Here is a 14,536-nt window from a genome sequence, read left to right as displayed (position 1 = left end):
TGGTTCCTTCTCAGCTAGTGATTCTAAAAAGATAAAGGGGTAGTAGAAAATGTAGCGTGAGAATTTGGATGCAGAAGATGAGAGGAGCAAAGAGAGCATATAGAAGAAAATATGGCCAGCCAGGTAAGTTTGCTTATAACTGTGTAGATACCAGCCATGAACGCCACAGAGAGAGTTACAAGTGTAGTGCCAAGAAGCGGCATTGCCAGCTTCATAGCGAGAATATCTTTTGTATGGCACTAGTTTTTCAAATGGTCAAGCAATGACGTTAGATAGAAGTGTATCAGATATAATTTTAATTTTAAATTAGGTAGAACTTAGCAAATAGAATCCAAGTTGATTAAAAGGGCATGCATATGCATGAAGGAAAATGGTTCATGAGACTTATCAAAATTGTGTATAGTCTATGAAATCCAGGTCATTTTTTAGACTGTTGATAGCTTTTGCTTGTTAATTTGTTATTATACAGTTTTGTATATCCAGATGCTTAATATTTTTACTTATATGCTTAAAATTTTATGAATTATTCTCTGGAAAGCAAAAGAAAGGAAAAGCTTTAGAGGGGTTTTCTACTAATACGTTATGTTATATCATGCTAATATCTTTTATTGTTTTGTGCTTGAATTGAAGGGATTTCATGTGGAATAAGCTGACAGGCACAATACCAAAGGAGATTGGGAATATTGCAACACTAAAACTCTTGTAAGAACCTATACCAAAGAAGATGAAATTATTATAATTGATCCTCATCAAGTTCTCTTTTTTCAAAGAAGGTGTTGTTCTATCTGTCATCCTTGTTGATATTGTCTGAGATTTGTTTCAAAAGATCAATCATGATTGCCTATGTGTATAAACAGAATTAAATTTGGACTTCTGCTGGTCCTGATGTTGTTATAAATAGACATGTATGGAGTAATCTAGTTGGCTGAGTTTAGAAGCAAGGTTTATGGAGTTGGTTGAAATTGTATATATATATATATATATATATATATATGATGCTTTGTACTTTCAGGCTTCTGAATGGAAATAATTTATCCGGTAGCTTACCGGATGAGCTGGGCAACCTTACAAAATTAAACAGATTCCAAGTCGACGAAAACCAATTGTCGGGTCCAATCCTAGTGTCATTTGCCAACATGACCAATGTTAAACACCTGTGAGTGAATCCTGATGGCCCATATGCACAACCAACTGAACTTGAAGCTGGATTTCTTATTTATCACCTTATCTGATTTGTTTGCATATTCCCTGCAGCCACATGAACAACAACTCATTTAGTGGTCAACTTCCACCCGAACTTTCGAAGCTGCCTAATCTTATCCACCTGTGAGTATTTAAGCTCTTTATTTTGCTTCCTGAGATGCCTTCTGGACTGATTAATTGTTTTCAAGTTTTAACTGTGCCTGTTTTGTTGAAATGACTTTTAAAGGCTTGTGGACAACAACAACTTATCTGGTTATCTTCCACCAGAATACTCCATGCTCCAAGGGTTGCGAATACTGTATGTCCTACTTCCATATATTTTCTTTTTTATTTGAAGCAGTTATCAACTTTTTCATCTTTGTGTATTATAGAAGTTAATATGCATCTATTTGATTTCCCTTGCAGCCAACTTGATAACAATAATTTCAGTGGGAATGGAATTCCTTCTACCTATGCAAACTTTTCCAGGCTTGTAAAACTGTAAGTATTATTTTAACCATGCAATCCGAATGTCTGATATCCTACTTTGATAGTATCATTCTTAAATATAATTTGTGGTAAAAGATGGGGAGTCTTTGAATCTTTATGCTTAATCGCCAAAGAGCTTACTTGTGAAGTTATGGATTGGAACTTGGAAGTATGTAAAAAATCACATGCTTTGGGCTCCTAGCTCAAGCTCAAGCAGGATATTAAGTCACAAGCTTAACCTTCAAGAACATAAGAACAATTTTTATTTTTTATTTATTTTTCGGGGCTAATGTTTACTCTTTAGCTTGGCAGGAGTCTGAGAAACTGCAATCTACAAGGAACTGTTCCTGATTTCAGCCCAATAGCAAATCTTAGCTATTTGTATGTTTAGCTATCTCTGGTGATTTTGCATTGTGACTAGTGACATTGAAATAATTTTCTTCTCCTTTTTATGACTACCCTCTAATTTGTGGTTGTTGGTTCATGTTGTAGAGATCTTAGCTGGAATCATCTTACAGGACACTTGCCAACAAATAAACTTTCAGACAATATATAGCCAATTTTATTTATATATTTTGTATATATAACAATGTTCGTTTATTTTCATGCTAGCGATGATCAACATGAGTCTGATGTAGTAATGCTCTTGCTGTTGCAGCAATCTGGCCAATAACAATCTCAATGGATCTATTCCTCGAAACTTCTCAAACCTGCCTCTTCTTCAGGAACTGTAAGAAGATACTCGTCAACCTATTATATGTGATTATTACATAACACCATCTTGGATTTCTTGAATAAAAACTGTTTAGGAGAAGCGAGTGGCGATATAAACTCTAGTGAGACACTTATACGAATGCAATTCTTTGCAGATTAGTTTGATGTTTGGCTTCTGTGGTTTATCACAGGTCACTTCAGAACAATATGTTGTCTGGATCCATCCCTGCTGGAAAAGGGTCATTCTTTTCTAGCTCTATCAAGTTTGGAACCACTTCTGCCAATTCTGTATCTGGAAGAGCACCAAGAAATCAAAATTCTGTTCTTGATTTGCGAGAACAGATTCATAATCTCAATGAAGAGCTTTTTCAGCGTGTTACTCAACAAACAGATGAGCGTATTAGTAAGTTGTTAGATACACGCTTGGGATGAGGGCTATGATGATGATGAGGATGAAGATGACACTGAAGACTATAGCTGATAGTTTTAGTATGGTTGAACAATATACTAGGAATTATAGTTGATGATCAATACATTTTATGTTTTGAATTATATTGACTTGCTTGTTTATAGTACTTTTCTTTTAGTTTGATAATATGATGAATTTGTTTATTTTTTGAAATATTATAAATATTCGAATACAAATTAGATAAAAATTTGTATTAAATTTATATTTATTTTGTATGAAAATAAGTTTATTTCGTAATTAGAAAAATAAAAAATTCTATTTTACCTTACCGACGGATTTACAGACGGATTTTCTGTCTGTAATTAGAGTGTAAGATAATTTTCCAAAGTTCAAATTACAGACGGAAAATCCGTCTGTAATTACAGACGGAAAATCCATCTGAAAGTGCGCCGCCTTTGGGAAATGGGTAGAAAATTTACAGAGGGAAAATCCGTAGGTAACTGGTAAAAATCCGTCTGTAATTTTCCGACGGAAAAAAAATTCGTCGGTAAATAATTTCCGACGGGGCTTTTACAGAGGGACAAAATCCGTCGGTAATTTCGTCGGTAACCAAAAATCCGTCTGTAATAAAGACTAAATCCGTCTGTAAATCTATTTGTATTAATCCATTTTCTAGTTGTGTGTTGATTTTTTTTTTAATAAGATGCTTAATTTGGGATTTGTTAGATTATTAATTTAATTTAGATATGTCAATGCCCGATTTTAGATCAACTAATAATAATATGAGATATGATATTTTAAATTTTAAATTTCTAAGCAATAATAAAAAACACATATTATAAGATTTTAGATGTGTTCAAAAAATATTTTTGTATTATTATATTATTCTAAATGTGTTATGAATTTATGCAATTAATTAAATTTTAAACTTAGTTTTAAAAATCTTCTATATATATATATATATATATATATATATGCATGACTATTATAAATTTTTAGCAAATATTTGAATTAACAAATATCGATCGTGTTAAATCACTTTTGTCTAACTGCATCCAAACCTTTTAAATTAGAATAACGAAAAAATAAAACTAAAATTATAAGTGTATAATAATTATAAAATTTAAATTAAATAAAAATAGCAGTAGTTTTTTAAATCTAAAAAATACGATTAATTAAAAAATTAAAAAATTAATATACTAAAATATTTAAATTTAAAAGTTGAATAAAAGATAAAAATTAAAGAACAAATAACATTTTTTATATGAATTATACATATACAAGACGGGAAGAGAGAACCATTATTGATTAACAACGTGATATCTACTAATGATACAAAAAAAAAAATGCTTAATGCAAAAATTTAAAAATAAAAAACACATGATAATAACTAATAAATAATCTGAAAAATATTAGGAGTTATCAAAATTTATTTTTTTTTGTTATTGTTTAGTTATTAATTCAATTTTTTAATCTAGTAATCTAACAACATACTTTATCGATATAATGGTCAAATTCGTTCTTGAAAGATCACTCATCTCCAAATTAATCCCTAACAATTTTTTTAATCAAATTCGTCTTTTAAAAATTTTAAACTAATCGAGTTAGTCATTTTGTCATTTTTTTTTGTTGATGACGCCAAATTTTGTTAATGTGGCACGTTAAGTGATACTACAACACACATAGGAGTATTAATTGACTATTAGAATGATAAGTTTATCAAAGATCAAATTAAAACCTAATTGAGAAGACAATTTGAGGTATTGGAATCTTTCAATTTGGAGTTCATTTGGTCTAATTTTATAAATTTGTCATGTTAGCTGCTAATTAAGACTACAAGATGTATGTTGTTGTATCATTTAACGTGTCACATCAATAAATTTTGATGCCATTAGCAACAGAAGTGACGGAAAGACTAAAATGACTAACTTAAAATCTTTGAATGACAAATTTGATTTAAAAAATCTTTCGAGAACTAATTTGAAGAATGAATTATCTTTCGGAAACTAATTTTACCATTTACTCTTATTCTATACTTTTAAATATTGATAATTAATTAATGACCAAAGATTATAAATTTTGACGACTCTCTAGCATTTTTATAATTTTTTGAATCTCAAATAAAAATAATTAACCTTGACTTTAATCCTTTACTAACTTTCTCATTCTAAAAAAACTTGAATAAATAAATGATATAGATCCTTTAACATTGAATTGATTCATAATGTTGCTGAATTAATATGTTTTCACTCAATCACCTTAGATGATAAGCATAAATAATAACATAAGCAAAATTGATAATAGTGTCACAAATGACATAACCAAGTTTAGCAAACAAAATGTAGTAGACATATCAAATAGTTTTCCAAAAAACTAACTTAAAAGTAATTTAATTTGCTCAAAGGAAGTTTGCTAATATCTATTATAACCCAAAAACTAATGTTTGTTTCGAAAATAAGATAATGTCAACTTGGTCACTTTTTCAAATTGTTAATGGTTTGATTTGGAATAAACTTGAATATTCATATTGTGGCACTACTTGCTACCGTCAAGGTCTTCTTTGATGCTCCTCTACTTGATCTTGTTGTCACATTTGTTGAAGGTGGTGGAGCAACTTAAAACTAAGTAGTTAATGACACGGGTAGCTTAATGATTGATTTTTTGGCCTAAATTTAGATGGTTCTTTGAAATAAATTTTGGCTGGAGCCTTGAAGGATGTTTGGACTACTGGTGCTACTAATCTTCATTGAGGTTGGACTGGTGGTGCTACTAGTTTTAATTTTCGTTAGATTGGTGTTGCTAGTCTTAGTTGAGGTAGAGTTGGTGTTGCTAATGTAGGTTGAGATGGAACTAACAATAGTCTTGCTGGAGAGACTGATGAGCTTGGTTCAACCGAATTCGATATTATTAGAGTAGGTTGAGTAGTTGCTATTTGGATCAATCCTGTTCTCAGGGATTCTTGTAATTATACAACCATATACACAATACAAATAATAAACCATCACATTAAAATTAAGATGTAAAACGCATGCAATTTTTTGGAGGTTGTGATAACTTGCATTAGATGTATTTTGTGGAACTGCCTCAGGTTTGTTTTGGCCACCCTGTAACACAATGACCAATTAATCTATCATAATATAGAGGACACATAAGACTTTAATATTATAATAGATAAATAAATCTCTGAGCAATAATATTTTGGACATTTAAAACCTTAAACTTAGTTAATGAAGACACATAAATTCTCAAATGCTTTGTTACCTTAGGCTATAGGGCCGATAAGGATAATGAAAATTCTACATGTGCTCGACTAGTTGCTCTGGTCTCCTTTGGTTTCTCTGTCTTAGTGGTGCACGAAATTGTGATGTCCAGGCTCGAACAATCCCTGGTAATGGCTCCAAAGCTTGGTGCTTTGATCTTAATTCATAATTGTCACAACTTCGATACAACTAACCAGCAAGTGCACTGGGTCGTCCAAGTAATACCTTACGTGAGTAAGGGTCGAATCCCACGGAGATTGTTGGTATGAAGCAAGCTATGGTCACCTTGTAAATCTCAGTCAGGCGGATTTAAACATGATATTTTATTAGATTCAAATAAACAATAAAAGGGATAGAGATACTTATGTAAATCATTGATAGTTATTTCAGATAAGCGAGTGGAGATGCTTTTAGTTCCTCTGAACCCTTGCTTTCCTGCTATCTTCATCCAATCAGTCTTACTCCTTTCCATGGCTGGCTTTATGTGATACATCACCACTGTCAATGGCTACTTTCGGTCATCTCTCGGGAAAATGATCCAATGCCCTGTCACGGCACGGCTAATCGTCTGGAGGCATCACCCTTGTCAATGGCTTCATCTTATCCTCTCAGTGAATAATCTGCTCACGCACCCTGTCACGGCACGGCTATTCATCTGTCGGTTCTCGATCATGCCGGAATAGGATTTACTATCCTTTTGCGTCTGTCACTAACGCCCTGCAATCGCGAGTTCGGAGCTCGTCACAGTCATTCAATCATTGAATCCTACTCGGAATACCACAGACAAGGTTTAGACCTTCCGGATTCTCTTGAATGCCGCCATCATTCTAGCTTACGCCACGAAGATTCTGGTTAGGAGATCTAAGAGATACTCATTCTAGCTTAATTCATGTAGAACAGAAGTGTTTGTCAGGCACGCGTTCATAAGGGAGAAGGATGATGAGCGTCACACATAATCATCACCTTCATCATGTTCTTGGGTGCGAATGGATATCTTAGAAGCGAAATAAGAAGAATTGAATAGAAAACAGGAGTACTTTGCATTAATCTTTGAGGAACAGCAGAGCTCCACACCTTAATCTATGGAGTGTAGAAACTCTACCGTATGAAAATACATAAGTGAAGGTCCAGGCATGGCCGAGATGGCCAGCCCCCTAAAACGTGATCAATAGTCTCCTAAGATGTACAATGGAATAAAACTGAGACCAAAGATGCCTAATACAATAGTAAAAGGTCCTATTTATAATAAACTAGCTACTAGGGTTTACATGAGTAAGTAATTGATGCATAAATCCACTTCCGGGGCCCACTTGGTGTGTGTTTGGGCTGAGCTTAAGTGTAGCACGTGCAGAGGCCATTTATGGAGTTGAACGCCAGTTTCTGTGCCAGTTTGGGCGTTCAACTCTGGTTTTGAATCCTTTTCTGGCGCTGGACGCCAGATTTGGGCAGAAGGCTGGCGTTGAACGCCAGTTTACGTCGTCAATTCTTGGCCAAAGTATGGATTATTATATATTGCTGGAAAGCCCTGGATGTCTACTTTCCAACGCAATTGGAAGCGCACCATTTTGAGTTCTCTAGCTCCGGAAAATCCACTTTGAGTGCAGGGAGGTCAGAATCCAACAGCATCAGCAGTCCTTTTTCAACCTCAAAATCTGATTTCTGCTCAAGTCCCTCAATTTCAGCCAGAAAATACCTGAAATCACAGAAAAACACACAAACTCATAGTAAAGTCCAGAAATGTGAATTTAGCATAAAAACTAAGGAAAACATCCCTAAAAGTAACTAGATCCTACTAAAAATATACTAAAAACAATGCCAAAAAGCGTATAAATTATCCGCTCATCACAACACCAAACTTAAATTGTTGCTTGTCCCCAAGCAACTGAAAATCAAATAGGATAAAAAGAAGAGAATATACTATAAATTCCAAACTATCAATGAAACATAGCTTCAATCAAATGAGCGGGACTTATAGCTTTTTGCCTCTTGAATAGTTTTGGCATCTCACTTTTTCTATTGAGGTTCAGCATGATTGGCATCTATAGGAATTCAGAGTTCAGATAGTGTTATTGACTCTCCTAGTTCAGTATGATGATTCTTGAACACAGCTTCTTTATGAGTCTTGGCCGTGGCCCTAAGCACTTTGTTTTCCAGTATTACCACCGGATACATAAATGCCACAGACACATAATTGGGTGAACCTTTTCAGATTGTGACTCAGCTTTGCTAAAGTCCCCAATTAGAGGTGTCCAGGGTTCTTAAGCACACTCCTTTTTTTGCTTTGGACCTTGACTTTAACCGCTCAGTCTCAAGTTTTCACTTGACACCTACACGCCACAAGCACATGGTTAGGGACAGCTTGGTTTAGCCGCTTAGACCAGGATTTTATTCCTTTAGGCCCTCCTATCCACTGATGCTCAAAGCCTTGGGATCCTTTTTATTTGCCCTTGCCTTTTGGTTTTAAGGGTTATTGGCTTTTTCTGCTTGCTTTTTCTTTTTCTTTCTATTTTTTTCGCCTATTTTTTTTCTTTCTTTCTTTTTTTTTTTTCTGCAAGCTTTGTTCTTTGCTGCTTTTTCTTGCTTCAAGAATCATTTTTATGATTTTTCAGATTATCAAATAACATGTCTCCTAGTCATCATTCTTTCAAGAGCCAACATAATTAACATTCTTAAACAACAACTTCAAAAGACATATGCACTGTTCAAGCATTCATTCAGAAAACAAGAAGCATTGTCACCACATCAATATAATTAAGCTAAGTTCAAGGATAAATTCGAAACTCATGTACTTCTTGTTCTTTTGAATTAAAACATTTTTTTATTTAAGAGAGGTGATGGATTCATAGGACATTCATAACTTTAAGACAAAGATACTAACTACTAATGATCATGTAATGAAGACACAAACATAGATAAGCACATAACATAGAAAACGAAAAACAGAGAAAGTAAGAACAAGGAATGAATCCACCTTAGTGATGTCCTTGAACTCTTCTATGTCTCTTCCTTGTCTTTGCTGCTCCTCCTTCATTGCTTTTAGATCTTCTCTGATTTCATGAAGGATGATGGAGTGCTCTTGATGTTCCACCCTTAGTTGCTTCCAATAATTGTGTGGAAGAAAATGTATCCCCTGAGGTATCTCAGGGATCTCTTGATCTGCAGTCAAATGTTCTACCACTGAGCTATAGACCCTTGATGGAAGCTTTTGTCTTCCCTTTCCTCTTTCTAGAGGTTTCTCTGGCCTTAGGTTCCATCAATGGTTATGGAAAAAACAAAAAAAGCTATGCTTTTACCACACCAAACTTAGAATGTTGCTCGCCCTCGAGCAAAAGAAGAAAGAATAGAAGAATAAGAAGAAGATATGGAGGAGATGGAGGGAGATGTGTATTCGGTCATATGGGTGGGATTGGGTGGGAGAGAGATGTTGAATTTTGAAGGTAGTGGGTGTATGGATGTGAGTGGTAAATAGAAAGTAGAGGGGATGATCATGAATGGGAAGAGAGATGATGAGGTAGGTGGGGATCCTGTGGTGTCAAGGCATTTACATCCCTGCACCAATTTAGGCATGCAAAATGCCCTTGCACACAACTCTGGGCGTTCAGCGCCAGGTTGGTGCCCATTTTGGGCGTTCAACGCCCCTTTGCTACCATTTCTGGCGTTGAACGCCAGAACCATGCTTGTTCTGGGCGTTCAGCGCCAGAACTATGCTCTGTTCTGGCGTTTGAACGCCAGACAGATGCTCCTCCAGGGTGTGATTTTTCTTCTGCTGTTTTTGATTCCGTTTTCAATTTTTCTATTTATTTTGTGACTCCACATGATCATGAACCTAAGAAAACATGAAAAATAAGAATTAGATAAACATTGGGTTGCCTCCCAACAAGCGCTTCTTTAATGTCAATAGCTTGACAGTGGGCTCTCATGGAGCCTCACAGATGTGCAGAGCTTTGTTGAGACTCTCCAACACCAAACTTAGAGTTTGGATATGGGATTTCAACACCAAACTTAGAGTTTGGTTGTGGCCTCCCAACACCAAACTTAGAGTTTGACTGTGGGGGCTCTGGTTGACTCTGCTTGGAGAGAAGCTTTTTCTGCTTCCTCTCCATGGTTGCAGAGGGAGATCCTTGAGTTTTGAATACAAGGGAGTTCTCATTCCATTGAAGGACTATTTCACCTCTGTCAACATCAATCACAGCTCTTGCTGTGGCCAGGAAAGGTCTTCCTAGGATGATGGATTCATCCTCTTCCTTTCCAGTATCCAGGACTATGAAATCAGCAGGGATGTAAAGGCCCTCAACCTTTACTAATACATCTTCTACTTGTCCATAAGCCTGTCTTCTTGAGCTGTCTGCCATCTCTAATGAGATTTTAGCAGCTTGCACCCCATAGATTCCCAGTTTCTCTATCACAGAGAGGGGCATGAGGTTTACTCCTGAACCAAGGTCACACAGAGCTTTAAAGATCATAGTGCCTATGGTACAAGGTAATATGAACTTTCCAGGATCCTGTCTCTTCTGAGGCAATGTCAGTTGATCCAGATCACTTAGTTCATTGATGAACAAGGGAGGTTCAACTTCCCAAGCATCAATGCCAAATAATTTGGCATTCAGCTTCATGATTGCACCAAGAAACTTGGCAGTTTGCTCTTCAGTGACATCCTCATTCTCTTCAGAAGAGGAATACTCATCAGAGCTCATGAAGGGCATAAGGAGGTTCAATGGAATCTCTATGGTCTCTAGATGAGCCTCAGAGTCCTTTGGTTCCCCAGAGGGAAGCTCCTTATTGATCACTGGACGTCCCTGGAGGTCTTCCTCCTTGGGATTCACGTCCTCTCCTCTCCTCACAAGTTCGGCCATGGCGCTTATGTCAATGGCCTTGCACTCTCCTTTTGGATTCTCTTCTGTATTGCTTGGGAGAGTACTAGGAGGGATTTCAGTGATCCTTTTACTCAGCTGGCCCACTTGTGCTTCCAGATTTCTAATGGAAGATCTTGTTTCATTCATGAAACTTACAGTGGCCTTGGATAGATCAGAGACTAGACTTGCTAAATTAGAAGCATTTTGTTCAGAGTTCTCTGTCTGTTGCTGAGTTGATGATGGAAAAGGCTTGCTATTGCTAAACCTGTTTCTTCCACCATTATTAAAGCCTTGTTGGGGCTTTTGATCCTTCCATGAGAAATTTGGATGATTTCTCCATGTTGAGTTATAGGTGTTTCCATAAGGTTCACCTAAGTAATTTACCTCTGCTATTGCAGGGTTCTCAGGATCATAGGCTTCTTCTTCAGAAGATGCCTCTTGAGTACTGTTGGATGCAGCTCGCATTCCATGCAGACTCTGAGAGATCATATTGACTTGCTGAGTCAATATTTTGTTCTGAGCCAATATGGCATTCAGAGTATCAACTTCAAGAACTCCCTTCTTCATAGGCGTCCCATTGCTCACAGGATTCCTTTCAGAAGTGTACATGAACTGGTTATTAGCAACCATGTCAATGAGTTCTTGAGCTTCTGCAGGCGTTTTCTTTAGGTGAATGGATCCACCTGCAGAAGTGTCCAGTGACATCTTTGATAGCTCAGATAAACCATCATAGAATATATCCAGGATGGTCCATTCTGAAAGCATGTCAGAAGGACACTTTTTGGTCAACTGTTTGTATCTTTCCCAAGCTTCATAGAGAGATTCACCTTCTTTCTGTCTGAAGGTTTGAACATCAGCTCTAAGCTTGCTCAGCTTTTGAGGAGGAAAGTACTTGGCTAAAAAAGCCGTGACCAGCTTATCCCATGAGTTCAGGCTGTCTTTGGGTTGGGAATCCAACCATAATCTAGCTCTGTCTCTTACAGCAAAGGGGAAAAGCATGAGCCTGTAGACTTCAGGATTTATTCCATTAGTCTTAACAGTATCACATATCTGCAAGAATTCAGTTAAGAACTGAAAAGGATCTTCAGATGGAAGTCCATGAAACTTGCAGTTCTGCTGCATCAGAGAAACTAATTGAGGTTTCAGCTCAAAGTTGTTTGCTCCAATGGCAGGAATGGAGATGCTTCTTCCATGTAAATTGGAATTAGGTGCAGTAAAGTCACCAAGCATTCTCCTTGCATTGTTGTTGGGTTCGGCTGCCATCTCCTTTACTTGTTCGAAATTTTCAATCAAGTTGTCTCTGGATTTGTTGTAATTTAGCTTCTCTTAATTTTCTCTTCAGAGTCCTTTCAGGTTCTGGATCAGCTTCAACAAGAATGCCTTTTTCTCTGTCCCTGCTCATAAGAAAGAGGAGAGAAAAAGAAAAGAAGAGGAATCTTCTATGTCACAGTAAAGAGGATCCTTATTGTTAGTAGAAGAAAAGAAGAAGAAATTCGAACACAGATAGAGGATGGGGTTCGAATTTGGTGATGATGTGAGGAAGTAATGTTAGTTAATGAATGAATAAATAGAATAGGATGAGAGAGAGGGGGGAATTTTCGAAAATTATTTTTGAAAAGGAGTTAGTGATTTTTGAAAATTGGTTTTTGAAAATGTGTTAGTGATTTTCGAAAATTAAGATTTAAAAATTAAAATAATTAATAAATTAAAAAGAAATTTTGAAAAAGAGGGGAGATATTTTCGAAAATTAGAGAGAGAGAGAGTTAGTTAGGTGGTTTTGAAAAAGATAAGAAACAAACAAAAAGTTAGTTAGTTAGTTGAAACAAATTTTGAAAAGATAAGAGGTTAGGAAGTTAGAAAAGATATTTTGAAAAGATATTTTTGAAAAAGATAAGATAAGAAGATATTTTTGAAAAGATATGATTGAAATTAGTTTTGAAAAAGATTTGATTTTTAAAATCACAATTAATGACTTGATTCATAAGAAATCACAAGATATGATTCTAGAACTTAAAGTTTGAATCTTTCTTAACAAGCAAGTAACAAACTTCAAATTTTTAAATCAAAACATTAATTGATTAGTTATTTTCGAAAATTTATTATAAAAATAAGAAAAAGATTTTTGAAAAATATTTTTGGAATTTTCGAAAATAACTAAGAATTTTGAAAAAGATTTGATTTTTTTAAAAAAATATTTTGAAAAAGATAAGATTTTCAAATTGAAAATTTGATTTGACTCATAAGAAACAACTTGATTTTAAAAATTTTTGAAAAAGTCAACTCAAGTTTTCGAATTTGATGAGAGAAAAAGGGAAAGATATTTTTTTGATTTTTGAAATTTTTATGAAAAACATGAAAATTATGCAATGCATGAAATTTTTAGATCAAAACAATGAATGCATGCAAGAATGCTATGAATGTCAAGATGAACACCAAGAACACTTTGAATGTCAAGATGAACATCAAGAACATTTTTTTGAAAAATTTTTAATGCAAAGAAAACATGCAAGACACCAAACTTAGAATTCTTTAATGCTTAGACACTAAGAATTCAAGAATGCATATGATAAACATGAAAAGACACAAAACAAAAATTTATCAAGATCAAACAAGAGGACTTACCAAGAACAACTTGAAGATCATGAAGAACACTTATGAATGCATGAAATTTTCGAAAAAAATGCAAGATGCATATGCAAGTGACACCAAACTTATAATATGACTCAAGGCTCAAACAAGAAACACAAAATATTTTTTATTTTTATGATTTTCTAATTTTTTTGGATTTTTATTTTATATTTTCGAAAATTGAAAGAAAAAATAAGGATTCCAAAAAATTTTTAATATGAATTCCAGGAATCTTGCCATGTTAGTCTAAAGCTTCAGTCCAGGAATTAGACATGGCTCACTAGCCAGCCAAGCTTTCAATGAAAGCTTCAGTCCAAAACACTAGACATGGCCAATGGCCAGCCAAGCTTCAGCAGGTGATCGTGGATCAACAGCGGGTAGATCAGGAACAGTAGCAGGTGGATTAGCTCCAACTAGCTTGCTCTTGATAACCAATTGCAAGCCTCAGTCCAAATGAATTTAGACATGGCTTTACAGCCAGCCAGGCTGCAACATATAATTACATGGGCTGGAGTGATTAGTTGAATACCAATCCCAAAGTAGTTTGGGTATGGCTTTACAGCCAGATATGATTCAACATATTTCATGAAACACTAGAATTCATTCTTAAAAATTTTGAAGCCATAGAATAATTTATTTTTGAAAACATTTTTATTATTATTTTTTTTTTCGAAAACAGATGAGAAAATTTTAGAAATATTTTTGAAAAATTTTTGAAAGTAAAATAAAAAGAAAATTACCTAATCTGAGCAACAGGATGAACCGTCAGTTGTCCAAACTCAAATAATCCCCGGCAACGGCGCCAAAAACTTGGTGCACGAAATTGTGATGTCCAGGCTCGAACAATCCCTGGTAATGGCTCCAAAGCTTGGTGCTTTGATTTTAATTCATAATTGTCACAACTTTGATACAACTAACCAGCAAGTGCACTGGGTCGTCCAAGTAATACCTTACGTGAGTAAGGGTCGAATCCCACGGAGATTGTTGGTATGAAGCAAGCT

The 14,536-nt window shown here is 35.1% G+C and overlaps 1 protein-coding gene and 1 non-coding gene across 2 annotated transcripts; both read left to right on the top strand.

Annotated features, from left to right (window-relative positions):
- Positions 1-603: 603 nt before the first annotated feature.
- On the top strand, positions 604-2,227 carry LOC107648710 (uncharacterized). The gene is made up of 7 exons (XM_088491640.1): positions 604-702; positions 1,013-1,156; positions 1,255-1,326; positions 1,430-1,501; positions 1,609-1,683; positions 1,984-2,052; positions 2,164-2,227. Exons 1-7 carry the CDS (start codon positions 638-640, stop codon positions 2,225-2,227), a joined length of 561 nt encoding a protein of 186 aa, XP_088347766.1. The 5' UTR covers positions 604-637.
- Positions 2,228-11,666: 9,439 nt separating this feature from the next.
- On the top strand, positions 11,667-11,774 carry LOC148555026 (small nucleolar RNA R71). Its single transcript, XR_015888169.1, has one exon. It is a non-coding gene; the product is annotated as a small nucleolar RNA R71 (small nucleolar RNA).
- The last annotated feature ends 2,762 nt before the right edge of the window (positions 11,775-14,536 follow it).

The sequence above is a fragment of the Arachis ipaensis genome, chromosome B6, assembly GCF_059453495.1.
Source record: "Arachis ipaensis isolate K30076 ecotype BB chromosome B6, ASM5945349v1, whole genome shotgun sequence".
NCBI lineage: Eukaryota > Viridiplantae > Streptophyta > Magnoliopsida > Fabales > Fabaceae > Arachis > Arachis ipaensis.
This window is presented reverse-complemented; position numbering and strand designations above follow the sequence as displayed.